At 41.5% G+C, this 19,558-nt stretch overlaps 1 protein-coding gene across 5 annotated transcripts in view; it reads right to left on the bottom strand.

Moving 5' to 3' along the window:
• Positions 1–19,558, bottom strand: part of enox2 (ecto-NOX disulfide-thiol exchanger 2) — a 197,542-nt gene that overhangs the window by 136,232 nt on the left and 41,752 nt on the right. The window contains exons 2-3 of one of the 5 annotated variants that reach the window (XM_086133065.1): positions 16,979–17,093; positions 16,283–16,452 (exon numbers count right to left, since the gene is read on the bottom strand). The exons of 1 other annotated variant lie outside the window; for it this stretch is intronic. In XM_086133065.1, the coding sequence (XP_085989191.1) occupies positions 16,283–16,304 (22 nt within the window). In that variant the 5' untranslated portion in view covers positions 16,305–16,452; positions 16,979–17,093. Of the gene's footprint in view, positions 1–16,157; positions 16,724–16,978; positions 17,094–19,558 lie in introns of those variants that run through there. 3 more of the 5 variants (XM_086133080.1, XM_086133055.1, XM_086133074.1) reach the window with 3 other exon arrangements.

The raw sequence follows: 19,558 nt of genomic DNA, 5'->3' as shown, positions 1-19,558 counted from the left end.
GCATCCTTATGCAAATGGTCTATGAGGGTAAGCGAGGCAGTTCACAAATGCCACAAATAAGAGAGAACCAGAATTTGCATCATTTGTAACGCGGTGTATACAGTACTGTGTACTATTGTCTTTGTGAAAGAAAAAAAAAACACTTTGAAATTTGGGCAACTTGGAAGTCAGCCAACAGTGGTGTTCTGGGGCACTCCAGAAAATTGCAGGGAATAATAGTCTCAAGATAATGTCCACAAGGATGAGATCTAAAGCCAAGAAGAAACATTTGAACACAAATAAGAGGGAGGAATGTAGCTGCCGTGACAAAGTGCTTGCTGTGGTTGGTAGGCTATTATTGGGGAATGCGCTCACTGAGGCCCTGACTTGGTGTCACAGCAGCGACACAAAAATGCTATTATCATTCAGTGAAAATGGCAAGTGAAATGAATCAACCGGCCTTTTGACTAATTACGAGTAAAGACTCCCAACACCAATACGACACGCGTGGCCACTCCACACAAAGCAATTGTTCATACCAAGAGAAATTGGGCTGATAACTTGGAGAACACTTAACCTAATACCTTAAATTGGGGAGCAATGAGGCCATTTCTGGGTGATGGTGAGCTGTGCTGCAAAGCCGCTGCGCCTCAGCATGCAGCCTCTGGAGCCCCCCCCCCCCCCCCCCCCCGTCCAATTTTCTCACAGCACAGCTTCGGTCCAAGGACTGCACTAACAAGCCAGAGCTCAACACTCATCAGGAAAAGAGAAAGCATTCACAGGAGGCTTGGAAAAATTGAGGTGAGGTGGTGCAGCCCTCAAGTTGGACAATAATTAATCTTCCTATCGATCTAGCTCGAGGACTTCTGCTGGGACAAGCTTGGAGAGGATGACAAATAACCTGTGCTTTGCTTCAACTTTCACAGATTAGGTCGGTGAAATGGATTGACTTGTTTCTACTACACTCATGCGCATACACACCACACCATTGATTTATTACGTTGTTTTGACTTCAATGACAAACAAACTGCATGGAAAAGAGCAACTTCAACTGAATTGAATGACTGTTCTCGTGTCAATATCACGCCCTTGTGAATTGGAAATTTAGTCAAACACAACATAACACAACCTACATCAAATTTAAGCTTTGAGACCGATTAACTCCTGTCTTTAAACTAACAACAGCGAATCACAATACACCAAATCAAAACCCAACAAAAGTTCTCGCCGAGCTTGACACATCACAAGTTTTCCAATTGGTGATAAGAGGCAGCGCGATTACCTTAGTGGTTCGTACGTCTGCCTCACAGTTCAGAATCTTGGTCCCAATCTTCCTATTAGGATGTTCTCCATGTGCTTTGCATGATTTTGAGCTGAATTGAACCCAACTACATCTGTGGACACTGGACATTAGGTGTAAGCGGCTTCATTTAGGCTTCACTTTTTTGGTTTTCACTCGGAGATTTGTTCACTCGAACCGGTCACTATCAGAGCAATCGCACCAGAGGTCTTATTACATTAACCAAATGTGACGCATACTCAAAACACTTCAACACGGTATGGTTCATGTCCTGTGAACCTTGAGCAAGCTTTGATTTCCATGCTGCAGGGTATTTTCTATTGCTGCTGGATACTTAAAGCGAAAGTAGTGTGTTTAGTTTCATTTGTAGTATATTTCCCGCTATTGGCAAATTCACATTATCACAGATATCTGCACCAACTGCACAACGGTCATGCCGTTGTATTGCACCACTGATCACTTTATCTCTGCTCGATGAGTCTGCACATTGCCGCTCAGCTGTCATTGGGTGGTACGACTGCACAATGGTACCCTTACATTACTGAAAGTCTCTTGATACTTACCCATTAGTGTCTTTGTTTATCGTAGCTGCTTGTTATTGCAATACTAGTGTAGCCTATACTACTGGAGACATATTCCTTGCATGTTTTACACACTTGGCCAATAAAGATGATGTTTTTTTTAATTTGCTTAAAAGTCTTCCGTTTTTGTGCTCAAGCCAAAGCAATGAAAGGATTGCTTCACCGCCATCTTGGTGCCAAGGAACTATGTTGAAGTGAGTTGAAGAGCTTCATTTAGACTAAAGCAGCGTTCCATCGCCCTCTCATGGGAGCTCTATGCCAAAAAGCAATACTGAGGTGAGCTAGTGAGCTACATTTAGACTAATGCAGTGCTTTGCTGCCATCTTGTAGCACCTTGGTGCCAAAGAACCAGATTGAAGTGAGCTGAGGAGTTTCATTTATTTTAGACTGACGGTGTTTTCCGCCGGTCTGTGGCAAATTGGTTGCAAAGAACTATGCTGGAGCTTCATTTAGATAAAAATAATGCTTTGCCACTACATTGGAGCATCTATCGGCAAAACATTTTCACCTCAATTACTCATGGTCTTTTGCGATGCCAGGCAGAGCTCGACCTCTATGAATCCTCGTATGATTGTCATTTGTTATACTGAACATGGTCATTCTCACATTGACAATAAAGAGCAATATGTTATAATGAAGGATTGTCATCACTAACGCAGTCTCAATTGTAAGCAGGGGCGGTTCTGGATCAATTTCACTGAGGGGGCCGGGCTGGGGCCAGGGGTTTTGATGGGGGGGGGGGGGGGGGGGGCACATTCAACCCAGGGCTAAAAAGACAAATTCGAAATCTTATTTGACTTTTTATTTCTTCAGACTTTGAAATTGTAGTCATAACATTACAGTGATGAGAAAAAAACAGTATTAGGAGGGCTAAAATGTCTGCAAGCGTAACAATACGTCTGTTGAGAATATTCAAGCCAGGGGATGATATGGTACCAGCCTGCCGGGGACAAAAATTGCAAATACACTGAAGCTAGATGTTTTACATGCATATAATTATCCAAATTTTAAAAGGCAATGTCTTATATATTGATCCTGTTAAATAAAAATAAAAATAAAAAGGGAGACTAAAAAATTTACACACACACACACACACACACACACAAACACGCGTGCACACACGCGCACACACACGCACGCACACGCACACACGCGCACACACACGCACGCACACACACACACGCGCGCAAATAGCACTCGTGTCGTGGTAATTTCCTTCTCTGCGGACTGCTTCTCATTTTCCCGCTCATTTTTAAATGGTGCAGCACACTAAAGGGTCCGACTAGAATGTTAAATCACGCACTTTGGTTCCACCTTTCGCGTCGGCGACTGGGCACGACTGCGTAATCTGCGCTCGGAGGGGGGGCCACAGGGGGGGCCAGAATCGGTGCTACAGGGGCACTGGCCCCCGTTGCCCCCCCCCCCCAGAACCGCCACTGATTGTAAGGGGCCAAAACATCCTTACAAATCTCCTGTCATATGATGATGGCACTGGACAAAAGGAGACACACCCATGCGCCACTTTCTCATTACCAACAAAAGCCTCCTGTGACAAAATGCACGCAAGTCTCTGAAATATGACCCATCCAGCCCAGTGCCACTGCAAATCCAGAGCCACAGCTGATTTGTAAATCCAATTACCTTGCTGTCTGTAATGGCTGCGTTCAGTGCCATGACGTTAATTCAGCTGTTGTCAGTGTGTGTCCTTAAGGCCACAGGCTCGCCGATGACTGGCATTCAGCCTGTAGGGCAGATCTTTGAAAGAACTGCGTTGAAGTGAACGGCGGCCAAAGGGAAGTGGAAGTGGTGTGGGCTGTGGATGAATAAACACTGCAATGTGAAACATGGAAATGTGCTGGGGGAAACTATTCCTGGCAAGTGAGATGAACCACACGTATTGTGATTTTTATTTCTATTTTTTATTTAACATATTCTCAGTCAAATGTAAAAAGTAGTCCGGATTTAGACTCAAAGGTTCTGGATGGAACTCAGTTTTTAAGCTATAATTAGTAGCCGATTAAACTTTTACTAAATCACTTTCATGATTTAATTTAATTTTAATTACATTTTTTCATACAACGGAACCTCCAAGTCAAATACCCCAACACTCAGCAAAATCGAATTTGACCAAAACTGTCCTCACCAACTCTTTATAACGGTTTAAATGTGGAACAGACTACTTGTAATTCCATTATTTCCACACAACAGTATTCCAATATGGCTTAGGTTTGACGTTCGATGTTCCACTCTAACAGCAAACTATTTGCTTATTGATATTATGTAGCATTAGCTTGGCTATCTCTGCACTTGTGCACTATAATTAAACTGACCAGTTCAAAGGAGCGAGCCAAGACCAGTATGACATTAAAGATTTAGTTGCAAGAATAACATGAATGCGTATGTGTATAATGCACTTCATAATGCACTGGGCTTGAGTAAATTTCCCTTCATGCACTAAGTACATAGTTCCTTCTCTATGTTTCCTTTGAACTATGGTGAGAAAATGAAACCAGGTGCAGTGGCGCGTTGAGATGCGAGTGGCCGAATTGATAAGGTTTCGAGATATTAGCTATCACTTGGCCAATTTTTTTTCTATTTTTGCTGAAAAATGCTGAGAAACATTGTCTTATCAGGGATGGCAGCACACAACATCCATGGAGTGTATGAGGTGTTTGCAGTAATGTCTTATTTGGCGGATTTGATTAATGATGTCATTGATCGATCGGCAAATTATGAGATTACAGCCGTCATCGATTCTGCATAAAGTGCAAATCATATACTAATCCAATCAAGGTGTTCAGGTATGTGTAAAATCTAATCTAAGGATGATTTTACTGCCACCAGGTAGTCGAGGCGCGCACACCAAGAGGAGCAGAACAATGTCTGAATTGAAGAAAAAAAAAAGCAGCAAAACTTTTCTCATTTCTTATACTCAATTATGTAATTACTCTATGCGTTTAGAAAGTACAATATTATATAGTGCCATTTTTCTTATTGAGCATTACAAACTTTTTTTTTTTTTGCGTAGTCAAGAACAGATTAATGACATTTGTATTCATTTCAGTGGGGAGAGAGTTTTGAATGTGTTCACACAACGAATTAAAACTGAAGGTTTTCTGAAGGTATGACTGTACACCGACTGTATACTGTCCGAGACATTGGATAGGAAGAAAAATGTGCGTTGTGCTGGAACCGGACAGAATGAAGTCATCTCACAGTGTCAAGATGAGCAATACTATACTCCAAAAAAGACTTTCCACAATATGAACTAGGGCAACACAGTGGTGGTTAGCATGACAAGAAACTCTGAATCTGGGGCAACTGCGCCTTTTGTTGTGGAATTTACAAATTGTTCCGTTGCTTGCTTTGCTTTCGGAAAACTAGGCATTACCTTCCGCATGATAAAAGGTATAGGAAATGCATGAGAATTAAAAGTGAAGGACCATTACAGACGATTACATATCATTCCTTCAAAGCCACCAAGGCAGAACATCGTGAGGTTGGTAAGTTGAACCAAACGTTGACATCAGACGGCATTCTAGCACTCCAAAGTACAGCTATAATTTCAAAGAACACTTCAATTGCACCCCCATTCCAAACCGGCACTGGATCATCTCCTCCTAAGTACTTTCCAAAGAAGTGGCATGGAGGGGGGGTAACACTGGCTAACTGTAAGATTTGCTGAGCGTTACGTGAGCAAAACCTCATTGCTATGAACATGCAAGTGGCACAGAGCTTCTTTTGAGCTTGAACCTTCCACAGAGCTTATTTATCTCACCCCATAGCTATGAAGGTTTCTGCACATTGACAGTGTCATGATCTTGTTTGTGGAATTATTTAAAAAAAAAAAAACTTTCCACAGAATGTGTCAGGCGAAAGGTTGCCTCCCATGTTCCTTCCTCCCGAAGGTCAAACAGATGGTTCAAAATATGAGGGGATGTGTTTGAACAGACAAACTTAACGAGCCAAATGTTCTACGTACCAAGTATATGGGTGGTATGTGAGGTTTAAGGAAGTCGATCATGTAAGTGAAAGCCATCACCGTCTCTTCGGCTGTGTGTTCTTCTTTCTCTTACTTTGTGTTTCTTTTTCATCTTTTTGTGTAGCACACTGCTGCCATGGTGTTACACAACTGGAGGTGGAACAAAAAAAATGGAGCGAACTATTTGGGCTCTGTGACAAAGTGAAAAAAACGATAGCATGCTATATATACTGTCTGAAAAGGAAAACCAAAGCAAGCATTTTGCCAAAAACAAATACACTAAACGTAGAGGTCATTCTGATCAAGGTTTTGTTACAACTGCAAAACAGTTGTAACTCTTTCATCAAAATCTTTCCAAATAAAAGATAACAACCCTTTTTATTGTGTCCGCGGCCTTTTTAAGACATCTCAACAACAGATTTGAGGTTCAAGTGACAATTAAAAAAAAGGAAGACGGAAATTTGGGAAAATTAAATTTCAGACGGTTTTAAGGATCAGCAGACACCCTGTATTTATGGGCCTTGAAGGCTGTAATACAAAATAAAATGGCCCCCTGCTGCGGTTTTGGCCTGAAACTACCCCAAAAACCAGACAGCATACACAACCGCCCTCCTCTGTTAAGAATGCAGTCTTTGTTACAGCCACAGCCATTCATTCCCATACCATTTTGTTTCCGTGTCTTGTTTTCTGCCTGATCCATTTCTTCAGCCCACTGTAAAAGGGACGGAAATCTGCCTGCTCTGGGTCTCAGTTGGAGCAGACTGATGGCTGCTCTCCAAACAAGCAAAATCTCCAGACTCCCCATGTTCGCCGGTCCAGCCCGCAGGATCACAGTGTCCGCTTTCGCAATTCTCTCCATGGAAGAAATGTTGAGTATATTACCCTTTGGGGGGGACTTGTCCTTCAAGCCAGGAGGATCTAGTTGTATATTATGACAAGGATTTCCCAAGGTATCAGAAGCAGTAGAGAGGTGAAAATGGAACAGCATGTGAGAGTTCTCGCCACGATGAATGGAAAATGTACATTCCAAAAACGCCCTGACGACACAATTGATAAAGGTAGAGTGTTGTGCCTAATTTGTAAGAAGGAGTTTGCTTACCACCGAAGCAGCTCAAATTTAGCCTCCCACATCAATGCAAAGCACCCAGTCGCGAGTGGAGCCACAGCTAACGTTAGCACCGAAAGTGTTAGCGATATAGCGAGCGAGCCATACATGGCAAATCTCTTCGGCAAACTAAACTCCAGAACACCCCACGTATGAGGCATAGTTGATGGGTCCTCTGTAGGCTACTAGAAGTGATTGATGTTTATTTCAGCACTTTAAGTTTGTCATGATGAACAGTGTTATTTCTGAAGTGCTAACTTACAGCACTGTGATTTAAGGGTCTGTTTTATTTATTGTTTATTATCTGAAGCAAGTTCAGTGTTGAGTAATTGTATTGCTCAGAAAATTGTTCTTACCGTTTTTGATGTTAACCAAAGCACGTTTTAAGGACCTGATGTTCTATTTTATTTGTATTTTAGAGATTTACAAAAACAAACAAAACAGTGATATTCCCCCTTGTGGTCGAAACTAAAGGTTGCAGGTAGGACTTTGGCTAGTCTCAAATACAGCAGAAAGTAAATGGCTAGGACTGCATCTGTCCAAGTCTGCTGAAAAACAATAAAATACTTTATAATGCCGGGCGGCCCGGTAGTCCAGTGGTTAGCACGTCGACTTCACAGTGCAGAGGCGGGGGACACCCTGAGTTCAATTCCAGCTCCGGCCTCCCTGTGTGGAGTTTGCATGTTCTCCCCGGGCCTGCGTGGGTTTTCTCCGGGTACTCCGGTTTCCTCCCACATTCCAAAAACATGCATGGCAGGCTGATTGAACGCTCTAGATTGTCCCTAGGTGTGAATGTGAGCGTGGATGGTTGTTCGTCTCTGTGTGCCCTGCGATTGGCTGGCAACCGATTCAGGGTGTCCCCCGCCTACTGCCCGAGGACAGCTGGGATAGGCTCCAGCACCCCCCGCGACCCTAGTGAGGATCAAGCGGTTCGGAAAATGGATGGATGGATGGATACTTTATAATGCCACTTTTTCTTTTACCTTTTGATCTGCCTCAATAATGTAACGAATTTAAAATGAAAATGGGGGTTTTCTCAGTAATTTTTAGATGAGATTAAAATATACAGGTAGATGAATTACATTAATTAATTACAGACCTAATTAATTAATCACACACTTTTTTAATCGCTTGACAGCACTAATTATATTATTACTTAGCCAAGCATATGAAAGTGCATGAGCCAACCATGTTGTGGACTTTTTGAAAAGATCAATTCTTGTTCTGTTTATTTCTATAGTTCAAGGCAGTGGTTATAAGCGGTCACTCTGTTTATTTCTATAGTGTAAATTGGCGGTTACTGTATCATCAATAACAACACATACTCACAAACCATTTTTATCAACTCTATTTTGGGATTTATGATCTCATCTGAACACTTTCTTCCTATGTTACTGGTTATGTTATTATATTGTTTATGTATGTACCAATAAATACATAACAAAAATAAACAACTACAAATCAATAACTGTGTGGAGGAACCACATTAATTATAGGACAAGCCAAGCACATGAAAGTGCCCATGGCAGCAATGCTGTGGACTTTTTTTGCTCCTGGATTACTCCTTATTTCTATTGTGCAAGGTGCCGTTTATCAATAACTGACAAGAGGAGATATCACATATGTTCGTGATTATAAATACAATGGACTTGACCAGATTATTTCTAGAGCGTGTTACAATAATTGCATGGCATATCTATATTAGATGACTGCCCGTATTTCCAATAAGTGTTTATTCCTAAAATGGAAGATGGCGATTATCTTAACTTGCAAGAAACAATCGCGTAATAGTAATTTGATGGCACATGAATGTCGCACACAAGTATGTGCTTGACCAATCTCATTGGGCCACAGCCCACTTCTTCCAAGCCTGCCAGAGAAGAAATGCAAACTTGAGCACTCAACCGCACACTCACACTTGCCAAACAGACCTGACTTTGGTGTCAAGTGGGCTGAAGCGCAGCTCAGATTGCCTGGTGATAGAACACTGTTAGACACCTCATTAGAAAGCGCAAGGAGTGAGCTGGTTGTAAAAGCCAGAGCCAGGTCTGGTGTATTTCAAGGGTGTGGTGCTATGAACACCAGACACCTGGGTGTTATAATTACCCGTTATGAGGGGTGCAGCAATACTGATAAATGTCCACTCTAATGCCAACAATACGGGCAATGTCTAGTTGTTATATTCAAAGTCGAAAACTGGGCTCAAACGGTGAATAAAAACTCAGTGGGTCCATTCATCACCCAAGATTAAAGCATTAAAGAATTATTTGTAGCAGTGGCAAGCACCGGTGACTTCCCCATTGTACATCAGCGGTGTCCTGAATCCCCGCGGTGATCCATCATAGTATTTCTTGTCCAACTGCTTTGGTTAAAGTTGCTGGCATACGATAGCACAAAACATCTCTTGGGAATGGAACCCTGCCAGGTAGACAAAAAAAATATTACTACCAAAGTGGGACACACTGGGAAGCGCATATACAAGTACATGCCTGCACAATGGATGATAGCGAGTACAACACTATCCTAAGCACAAAGTGGTTCATTGATAAGACGCTATGCGTTTTTCTGTGAGGTCGTTTATTTATTTATTTTTACGTGAACTTTTAGATTAAATTTGATTGACAAGCGAAGATTCACAGTTCTCCATTAACTCATTCAGTACCAGCCAATTCTGGACCAAGTCTGAAAAGACGTTTAAAAACGTCTTTGGGAGTGAATGAGTTAAGGACGACTTCTGCGAGATATATTCGGTTCGATAAAGAAAAAACAAAACAAAATAAACGTATAGTTGTACTGTACATCCATTCTTCCCTGACATACCTGCCACATTCATTCATGTTTTGAAGGGTCCTTTTAGTTTACAGCCCATAAAAGTTGATCGCCACCCACAAGTGAGCAGAAGGGAGATTTATTAGTAGTCAAACATGAGGAGTGTCATCCTCTGTGTTCTATCCGAAGCACACTGAACGCTGTACACTTTTTACAGACAACATGTCTAATACAGCAAAATCCAAACCATGTGTATTCACACACCATTAATATGCAGGCGGTGCCGTGATTTAGAAGCTACAAAGTATTCATTTACAGCTAAATGTGAAGAATTGTTTTTGTAAAAACAATCCTGTGAACTAGACTGCAGTGGTTTGCATAAAGTGTGGCGACTCTTATCGCAATGCTTAGCATAAAATGTGACTACTCTAAATCAATGCCTCATAAATGCCAAATTACCCAAACAGCACTGCCTTTAACTGGATTTCCCCATTCAGAACAAGTCACATCGGTACCTTGAGAATCGGTCACAATCCATCATAGACTGTTTTTTAGCCACTGCAACAAGATAACACAAAAGTGATCCCATAGAGCACCATTTTGTCAAACAGCCCAAACAAAAATGGTATAAATCTTATCTGTTACGTAAAATTCCCCAGCCAGACAAACTTGATTTGGAATAATTCGCTGCACAGTCTGTCACCATCATAAAACTTTAATTAATAGTATATGTAATGTCTTAAAGGAGAAGTCAAGCATATTTAATAACTTTCCGGTAGTTCAATATTAAACAAATGATTTCTTTTCAGGAAAGGGAAACATGACTAGCTTTCTTTTTAGGAAATAAAGGATACAGATAAGTACAACAGTAACAGTTTCACCAGTCTGAATTCTTCTATAAAGACCCTTTTATTGACATTTATTTTGGCTTTTGTGACATTTTAAGAGCCCAAGGGAGCTTATATCGATTCAGCTTGCCGTTGTGTTTATACAACGATGCCAGGACATCTGCTAGGGAGAAGCTAAGCTACACTGGATTAATAAAACACTAGTATCCATAATTAATAGAATTTGTTCAGTTACTTTTGAAAAATTCTGGTGAGCTTTTGCGGGCCAACAAAAATGAATGGTGTGGAGGGCCGAATGTGGCCCTCGGACCTTGAGTTTGGGACTGGCCTTTTTCGGGGGAGTTGGTGATAAAATGTTGGACACTTGTAACCCAATGAACGGTGTAATCCGCTGTCTTCAGAACACTTTACTGTGCTGGGCTCAAAGGGACTGTCAGAAGGGTTTAACTCAGCAGGCAAGGAAAGCGGCCGCCACCCCACCTCACTGCTTCACAGAATCAGGCTGACGGCTGACTAAGTCTCTTGCGGAGCTCCTCAACTTGCGGGGTCCTTAGCTCCAATTTCAAGGTTCCCTGCCTGGTTGCTTATCAAGAAAACGATTAAGGCATGAAGAGTTTGAGCTGTATCACCGATACACTTTGCAGTTCTTGTCAGCGCGCTGTCAAGCTCTCTTAGCGACTCAGATTCCATATGGCAGGTTGAAAAGAGCTGCCACAAACCAGCTCGCTGATCCTCAGAGGGATCTTCCAACTCCGGCTATTATACTTCGTCTCCCATTTGATGTTGGTGAGACATCGGCACGGCCTGTGTTATTCATTAGAAAACAATTGTACAGCAGACTTGCTGTGGGGCATATCCAAGTGAGCAATAGGTACAGAAATAAACAGCAATCATTACTTTGCATTAGCATGCTAAGGAGATTCAAGAGTGGTGAGGCAAAAAGAAAACAATCAAATTATTACCTAAAGAGCCTTTGACTGCTGGCGTGTGAAGGGAAGTGGAGTCCTTAGCTCACTTGCTACCTCACATAGATTGTTATAACTTATCCGGGATTGATGAGAAAATGCGCTTCTGTGCATCAGTGGTGCCATTTCAGCAAATAGAAAAAGTCCTCTGTAGGTGCACCAGGTCATGAATGTCTACCTTTGATTAATTCAAGTCACAGACACTGAACTGAGTCATGATGTTTCCAGCAACTTGGCGAATCTCATCCACATCAAACGTCTTATTTATGCGACTGAGGCATTGAGACAAACTGCAGATCCTGCATGAGTCAACACCGAACTGCTGACCATGGACTCAGCTTGAGGTAAACTGCTTTAATTAGAAAAGCAACACATTGGACTAGTTTCTGTCATATTGTTGCTGTCCAAATGGAAACCTTGTATCTTCACTTTATTTTCCCAGATTCACATTCCCTGTGTTGTCTTCGACCTCCTGGAAAAAGTGAGTAGCTAAACAGCCAACATTAATAACAGTCGCTGTATTCCTATTCAGCGTCTGTACAGTCCTTTAAAACACATACATCCATTTTGATCACAAATCACCTTTAACATCAACAACCTGGGTAAAAACAAAAAGCTGATTTACCCTTGAGGCTTATTTTCAGCAGAGTATACTTGGTTTCAACGTCAAATAACCAATATGAAGAGGTTTTAATGACGGCGAGTGACACTGTAAAGTCAAATTACTAGTGATTCATGGAGAATTTTTCATCTGTCTGTTCTGTACATGATGTGACACCACATGTATTTGTTTTATTTTTTGGTACAGAATCTGCTGGTCTCTTCACATGGTGCCAAGGCAATTAAAATGTCTGACGTTTTCACAGTAATGAAGTCAGACTGCCTGTGATTAGCTGGTGACCAGTGCAGGTTAAGTACTTCAGCTGGACCACCGGCCTTAGGTTGCCCAACCCAGCTTTAAAACAAGTGATGTCAACTCGCTGAGGTAACCATGATAGTTGTTGTCTTCATGCCGGTTGCTTTCATAATTCCTCTAGACAGCCGCAACTGACAGACTATACTTTAGAAAACACAAGTCGTCAGGAATCAACCCATTACAATGTGCACATTTTCCCAAAGCTGTCAAGTCTCCTGACATTGCAGGCTCCAGCCAGTCATCCGCTCTGCATTCAGCACTCATTTGTTCTGCGGCGCTATCGTTCTCTGCCAGAGATGAAATATTTAAGCGCTCCCTCTCGAACAAGCACAGTGCAACTTTTAAAAAGCAACAACCCCCTTCCACTCGCTCCCTCATACCATTAAAGGCCAGCTAATAGATGCTGATTGATCAAACCGGATAGAGGGCCGTTCGCCTTTTGCTCTTCCTGTCGGTCGCACAAAGGCACTCAGAGAAATCTTTTATTTGAGAGGTAGTGAAGAAGAGAGACTTCTTGGCAGAAACAGCATTAAACTCAACATGGAGCTTTGATTACTTTGAAAGGAGACAGGCATGCTGCCAAAGGCACTACAGTCAACCATACTAACGTCAAATTTAAGGTGTAACTAATGTACATATCTCAAAGCTCCAAGTAAGTGGTTTTGCATCATGGTTTGCAAGTCATAATTTGCATTTTGTGCCCCATCAAAACACAGTAAGTAGCAAACCGGAGAACCACAGACTTTGAAGGTTTTCCAATAGATGAACCGCTGAGACACTCCCAAAAAGCTTCATTGTGGACATGCTCACGTCACCAACACGTGAGTAGTCAGAGGTCGAGGCAAGCTCAGTGCTATTCACGTGGCATCAGCAAGCTAGCAATGAGTGGCTCGGCTGGTTAACTAGTGTGGCTAAACACTTTGCGGTGTTGCTATTAAAAAGTATTTGGACTCTGGAGAGAAAATCCAACTTGCTAAACAGAACCGGAAACCAGAAAGAAATTAAGTTCCGTTATGGTGTACGGTAGCCAGAACGAGTGATCAATAAATGCACATTACCGTATTGGCCCGAATACAAGACGGCCCTGATTGTAAGACGACCCCCTCTTTTTCAAGACTCAAGTTTGAAAAAGACTTTTTGAACACCAAATTAATTTTTATACAGAAAATAATTACAGTACATCTGAAACAAATGATTCTAACAATATATTTGAGAGAAAAAGCATGTTATTTTGCCTCATTCAAATCTTAATATCTGAAGATTTAAATATGTAAACTAAAGTGCAAACACTATTGTAAATGAATGGCTTCTGATTTTTGAAATGTAAATTACATCATAACTTCTCCTCAGCTGCCGGTTAACCTGGTCGATCTTCGACCCACTTTTCTCCAGATTGTCGCTACGTTTCTCCATTTTATGTTATCTCTTCTATTATTTTCTTCTCTTTTCTTTCTTACCGCTATTTTTATGTTCTTCTTTGTGCTACCGGTATTTTTATTTTTATTCTTCGTGACAGGGTTTCGCTTTGGCCTGGGGAGTCAAGTTCAGCATTCGCTTCAATGATATCTGGCGCTATCTTGCATCGTGAATAGGCATAATGTCTAGACCCCGAATATAAGACGACCCCCACTTTTTCAGTCTTATTTCAATGCAAAAAACACCGTCTTATATTCGGGCCAATATGGTAATACAGTATCAAATATTTATACTAGTAATGATATTAATTTTTCACAACAGTCCTGAGTTTTGATTTTGACTTCTGCACAATAAAGGTTGTCAACATTACACAATGAACTGAAACTTATATTTGTGTTTGAAATGGGCCCACCAAATTTTTTTCAAGACATGAAATACATTTTATTGCTATATACAACATGAATTTAAGAAATACATACAGTTGAATACATTAAAAAAAAGTAAATCAATTGTTCAGTTGTTATATTGTCATATTTTTATTCATAAAACAACGTTTTTAGGTCCCTGGGATTAACCTAAAAAATATATATATAATAATAAAATATTCCTCAAAATAGCAAAATAGTTACTCCACAAATGAAGTTATTGATTCACAAAATTTCTCCGGGGACAAAACCAGTGTTTCGACCCTGGATAGCCATTGAAGGACAGTTGAATAGGCCCACCAGACCTCCCATATTTGTAGGCCAACAATGCTGTTGGTCATGTGAGGCTGATTACGAAATGGATGAGTTTTATCACTCGCACAAGATTGCAGGAAAGCACATTTCAAGCCATTTCTGCGAATAACGGCAATAAAGTCAATTGTGCACTTTGATTACACTGAAAAGAGCAACAAAACAGTAAACAAGTGAGTGAAATTTAAGCTGTAGTTCAAGCAAAGATTGATAAAAGGAGTGGTGTGACACAGCATCACATTCATCCAAACCAACAAGAATCAGGGATGTCTGGGGTCGATTAACTTTGAAATTAGAAACACAGGAACCCCTTTTCAGACCACGACCACTGCGAGTAACAGCAATAAACCAAAGTGTGAACTTTGAAAGATAGAATCTCATTGCCAAGACAATCAAAGTCAAACGACCAACAATGCTGTGAGACATCGCAGGTTGATGAGCACCAAAGGCACAAACACAGACAGGATGTTCATTCAAGAAGTCACAATCAGATCAGTTTTATTTTAATTTTTTCACGACACCACAGATAACCTGAACACTTTTAGGGCAATGGGATGCCTGACATACATTACCTCCAAAAGCATAAACAGTGAACCACTTTTCAAGCAATTTCTATGAGTCACAGCAATAAACCCCTGCATCAGTTATGATTTCATAAAAATGAGTGGCATGTTGCCAAAAAGTGAAAACTTTTCTATTGTGAGCCAATAAAACAATTCCACGACTAGACCGCACACCGTTTTAGCTGAACACTGCTGTGGTACATCTGCGATAGATAAACTCCCAAAAGGTATAAACACAAGTGAAATGTATATTCAAAAGACAACTTTTGCAATTTTGTTGCAATGCCAGAACTAGAAGGGAATCACTTTTCTGAGAAATCTCGGGTACATCAAGTCAAAAAGTATAGAAACTAGAACCACTTAACCACATATTTATGCGTCTCTGCAATGAATCCAAGTGGGAGCTTTGTCCAACGACAGACCAAGAAAGAAGTCAAAAATGTCTACAGAGGGACAGCAAGACAATTTCATCAGAACTTGCTGTGGGATGTTTAAGGAAGGTAGATTAATTTCAAAAGGTATGAGCACAGCCAACATTTTCATTCAAGAGGTAGCCAAGCACAGATAGCAGGGGATGCACTTTTTCCCTAAACGCTCATCGGCCAACAACGCTGCAGGAAGTCTAGTAAAGTATAAACACAGGAAGATGAACACAGTTGAGCAGGTTAATGGGAGCACTTCAAAACAGTAAGGCCGCTAATTAGATCCTGTGAGGCCACACAACACAAACAAGAATCGGGTCGATCCATGAATAGGAAATATGAGTCAGACATTTGAGCATCACAATGCAACCAGGCAACATCTAATACTAGGTGTGAAAAACAAACCCACACCACGGATCTACAGTTCATGCATTAGCCAAGACTGCAATGTCAATCAAGATAATACTGTAGTTCACACAAAAAACAGGATTATCATAACATAACGCATCTGCTAAACAGCCGATAGAACACAACAAAACACTAAGAAATAAAGACAAGCAGTTAGAGGACCCACATGGCGATCGCAGATCACAGCGACCAAACGTGCCCAGAAGCGGTGCAGTCGGAGCGGCTACCCCCGCATAAGTCACCTGGGGGCTACACTGGAACAAAAAAATTTGAAAAGTTGTCAACATGTACCTGTGTACTGCAACAGAAACATTGTCCAAAGCGGCTCCGAGATGCGATTTTGTTTTCCACCCCTCTTTCTGTATGCGGTCGTCCGTCCCCTTGCTGTCAATAAATCCCGGGATGGAGACGCGATTCGTCGTCCCCTCTTCGCTCCGGTCCGCGCTGCTCCGCAGGCTGGTCTGCAATGACCGCACAGCAGCCACACCGCACACAGAAAGAGACTTCTTTTTATTTTTTCATCCCCCCCCCCGACCCGTCCTCTCTCTCTTTCTCTCTCTCTCTCTCGTCTTTAAACGCACGTCCCGCCCTCACGACAACGACGTGCTTCGGTTCCAGTTCGTCCACATCCACGGGCGGGGGGTGGGGAGAGCGTGAGCGAGTGCAGGACAAGACGCCGGCGACAGAGGCTCTTAAAGCGGCTGAAGAGAATGATGCGCGGAAGCCCTCCCCCTCAAAGACTGAACTCTCTGGATAGGATGTGTGTGCGTGTACGTGTACGTGTACGCGCGCGTGAGAGAGAGCGAGAGGGAGAAAGAGAGAGCTTCGCATCCCTCCATCCGGCGAGAAGACGCTAGCGTGAAAAAAGTAAAATAAAATAAAATAACAACCTCAATGTGTACGTGTAAAACGGTGAAAAAAAGAAAACAAAAACAAAAGACGACATTATTTTCAAACTTTTAACATGCTATCAAGGGGCAGTCGTACCTCGCGCTGCCACCTGGGGGATCAGCAGCCTGCGGATGATCACTTCAACGCTGTCAGAGCAGTGTTTCCCAAACATTATGGAGCCAAGGCACATTTTGTGATGAGAAAAATCTCACTGCACTCCACCCAACAAAACAAATTACAAAAAGTGTATACACAAGTCAATAATGTACCTTCTGACATCCTACGGGGGAGCATTTAATTGTTCTCCCTGTCACTATACGTTTCTAATCATGGATAGACCGACAATGATCCATTACAGTATTGGCAAATAGATCATTTTGGGACCAATTAAGTGAAATTGCATGATTTTCCAAGGCATACCAACTGCGAATCACTGTGTTAGTCTACACAAACTGTGTAGAAGTCTAAAGATGACTTTATATTAATGGTTAACCCAAGTTCTTTTTTTGAGAGCAAGTACTATGGAGCTAGGACACTGCAATCAAGTTTTGCCATTGGAAAGGAATTTTGTTGTACATATTGACACCAAAACAAGAACTGGCACTTGGAAAAAAAAATAAAATCACAATGGGAGCTTGACTTGCGTGTATTAATTTATTCCATGACTACGCTTGTAACTCAATTTACATGTACTGTTGACAAAATACATTTTGTCATAGGTTGCAATTTTGGTAAATTTCATACTTTTCAAAAATCGATAGACTGTTGGTCAATCCACACATCCACACCATGAACGAGTCGCCAGCCAGTTGCAGGACAATTTTGACTCCAAAAATATTTTTTCCCCCTGAAACTATTGGTGCAATCCAACGGGTACGACCTCAGCAGTGTTGCAATTCGACGGTTGACCGGCAAGCTCTCATTGCAAGCATTTAGCTCCAATGTTGACATCACGCAAACAAAGAGTTAAGGTAGCAAAATGCTCCAAGCTTCTACCCGCCTGGTATGACCACACTCACTAATTCACGCGAGCACAACCAAAAGGTACAAAGAAATGGTGCTGCATGTACGGGTATTTATTTTTTTCAACACAAGCTCTTTTTTGCTTACTGTCTGGCTGCTAGATGCTAACATAACACAATGCAGCTGAAAGCAAAGTGGCTAACGACTAGAATGAAAATGTCCAGACGCTTGCAAATGAACTATTCAAAATGCACACACACACGCGCGCGCACACACACACACACACACACACACGCACACACACAGGAGAAAAACACTAAACCGTATAAATATTAATGTACAAATGGAGGGTCCACAGTTCAAGTCAAAAAACCTTGGACAAACTGAGAATCAAATTATTCTGCCCTCTGCCACACCAAAAGGTCTCCTACCACTGATGCCAGATAGCGCACTCATTTTCCAAGGTAAATATACACTTTTGCTGAAGGCCAGAATACTGCTGCGATTTCCACACCTCACTCCAAAGTGGAAAAGAGCTCCCACTTCAAAAAAGTACAGTTTCACAAAAAAAATCATGAAATGTGCTTGGCAAACAAAAATGTGTTTCTCTCCACCAAAGTGATCGGCGGTTAAAACGGCGAGAAATATGGGTTGGAGATTGCAATGTAGACAAAGAAAAAAAAGTGAGCTCAAGCCTCCAATAGTTGATAGCATCGATGTTTTTCCCTCTGTTTTGACAAAGAGAAAATCATACATTGAATGATAAATGTGAGCCTGTTTTATAATTGGGTCCTCGCTTACATAGAACAAAGACTGATAGTGTTGTCGAAACAGCCATACCTTCAGAAAATGCGATGCCGTTGCGAGTGCAGCTGCTAACTAAAATGGCATAAACTGTACCCAAATGAAGCATAACACTTAATGACTACAATGAAAATAACAGAGGATGTAAGCATGCCGAGAAACTGTTCTCTCCCCATTAAGTGTCTGTCAGAGGTCTTTAAATGGGGAATAATTTGACTTTATTTTATTATTATTCAGTCTTTTTTTTTTTTTTACATATATGACAGATAAGAATGTTACACAAAATTTTAGCCTGCTATATAAAAGTTGGCGAGAGTACAAGAACAAATTAATTCATTTTGCAACACTCCCTTAAGGGTGAATACAGTTTAGAACTCGCAAGTCAACAGAGACACCTAAGGGATGATATGCTCCACTTTGTAATGTGTAAAATCAAAAGAAATATGTTTGCCTTTCAGTTCCACAGCGGCAAAGTTGATATTCACATAACGCCAGCAGCCGGTTGAGTATGATTTCGAAGGCTACTTTTGAAAAAAGTCCAAGGGGAAGTGAGGGTCAAACCAACAATCCCCCTTGCTCGAGACGGTAAAGCTAACCCCTTCAGTCATGCCCCCCAGACATCTTATTGAATACAAATATTTCATATGAGCCGCACGTTTTTTTTAAATAGACACACTCACGGGATAGGCTGAATCAAAGCAAGGGTTGTCAGGCTCATTTCATGCAAGTTTATGCAGAGAATGCCTGGAAACACTTCAGAGCTATCACGACAACGTGAGGAACACATCTGACACATTTGGATGACATCTTTTGCTTTTGCAATATTTTCGACGGACAAGGGTGCATTCTAACATGCCCTCTTAAATGGATTAACTGAGGGGGAAGAAAGGAAACATGGAACACACATCG

Source organism: Hippocampus guttulatus, chromosome 2 (genome assembly GCF_054856545.1).
Source record: "Hippocampus guttulatus isolate MCC_2025c chromosome 2, RoL_Hgut_1.0, whole genome shotgun sequence".
Lineage (NCBI taxonomy): Eukaryota > Metazoa > Chordata > Actinopteri > Syngnathiformes > Syngnathidae > Hippocampus > Hippocampus guttulatus.
Note: the sequence above shows the minus strand (reverse complement) of the source record. Positions and strands in the feature narration are given on the sequence as shown.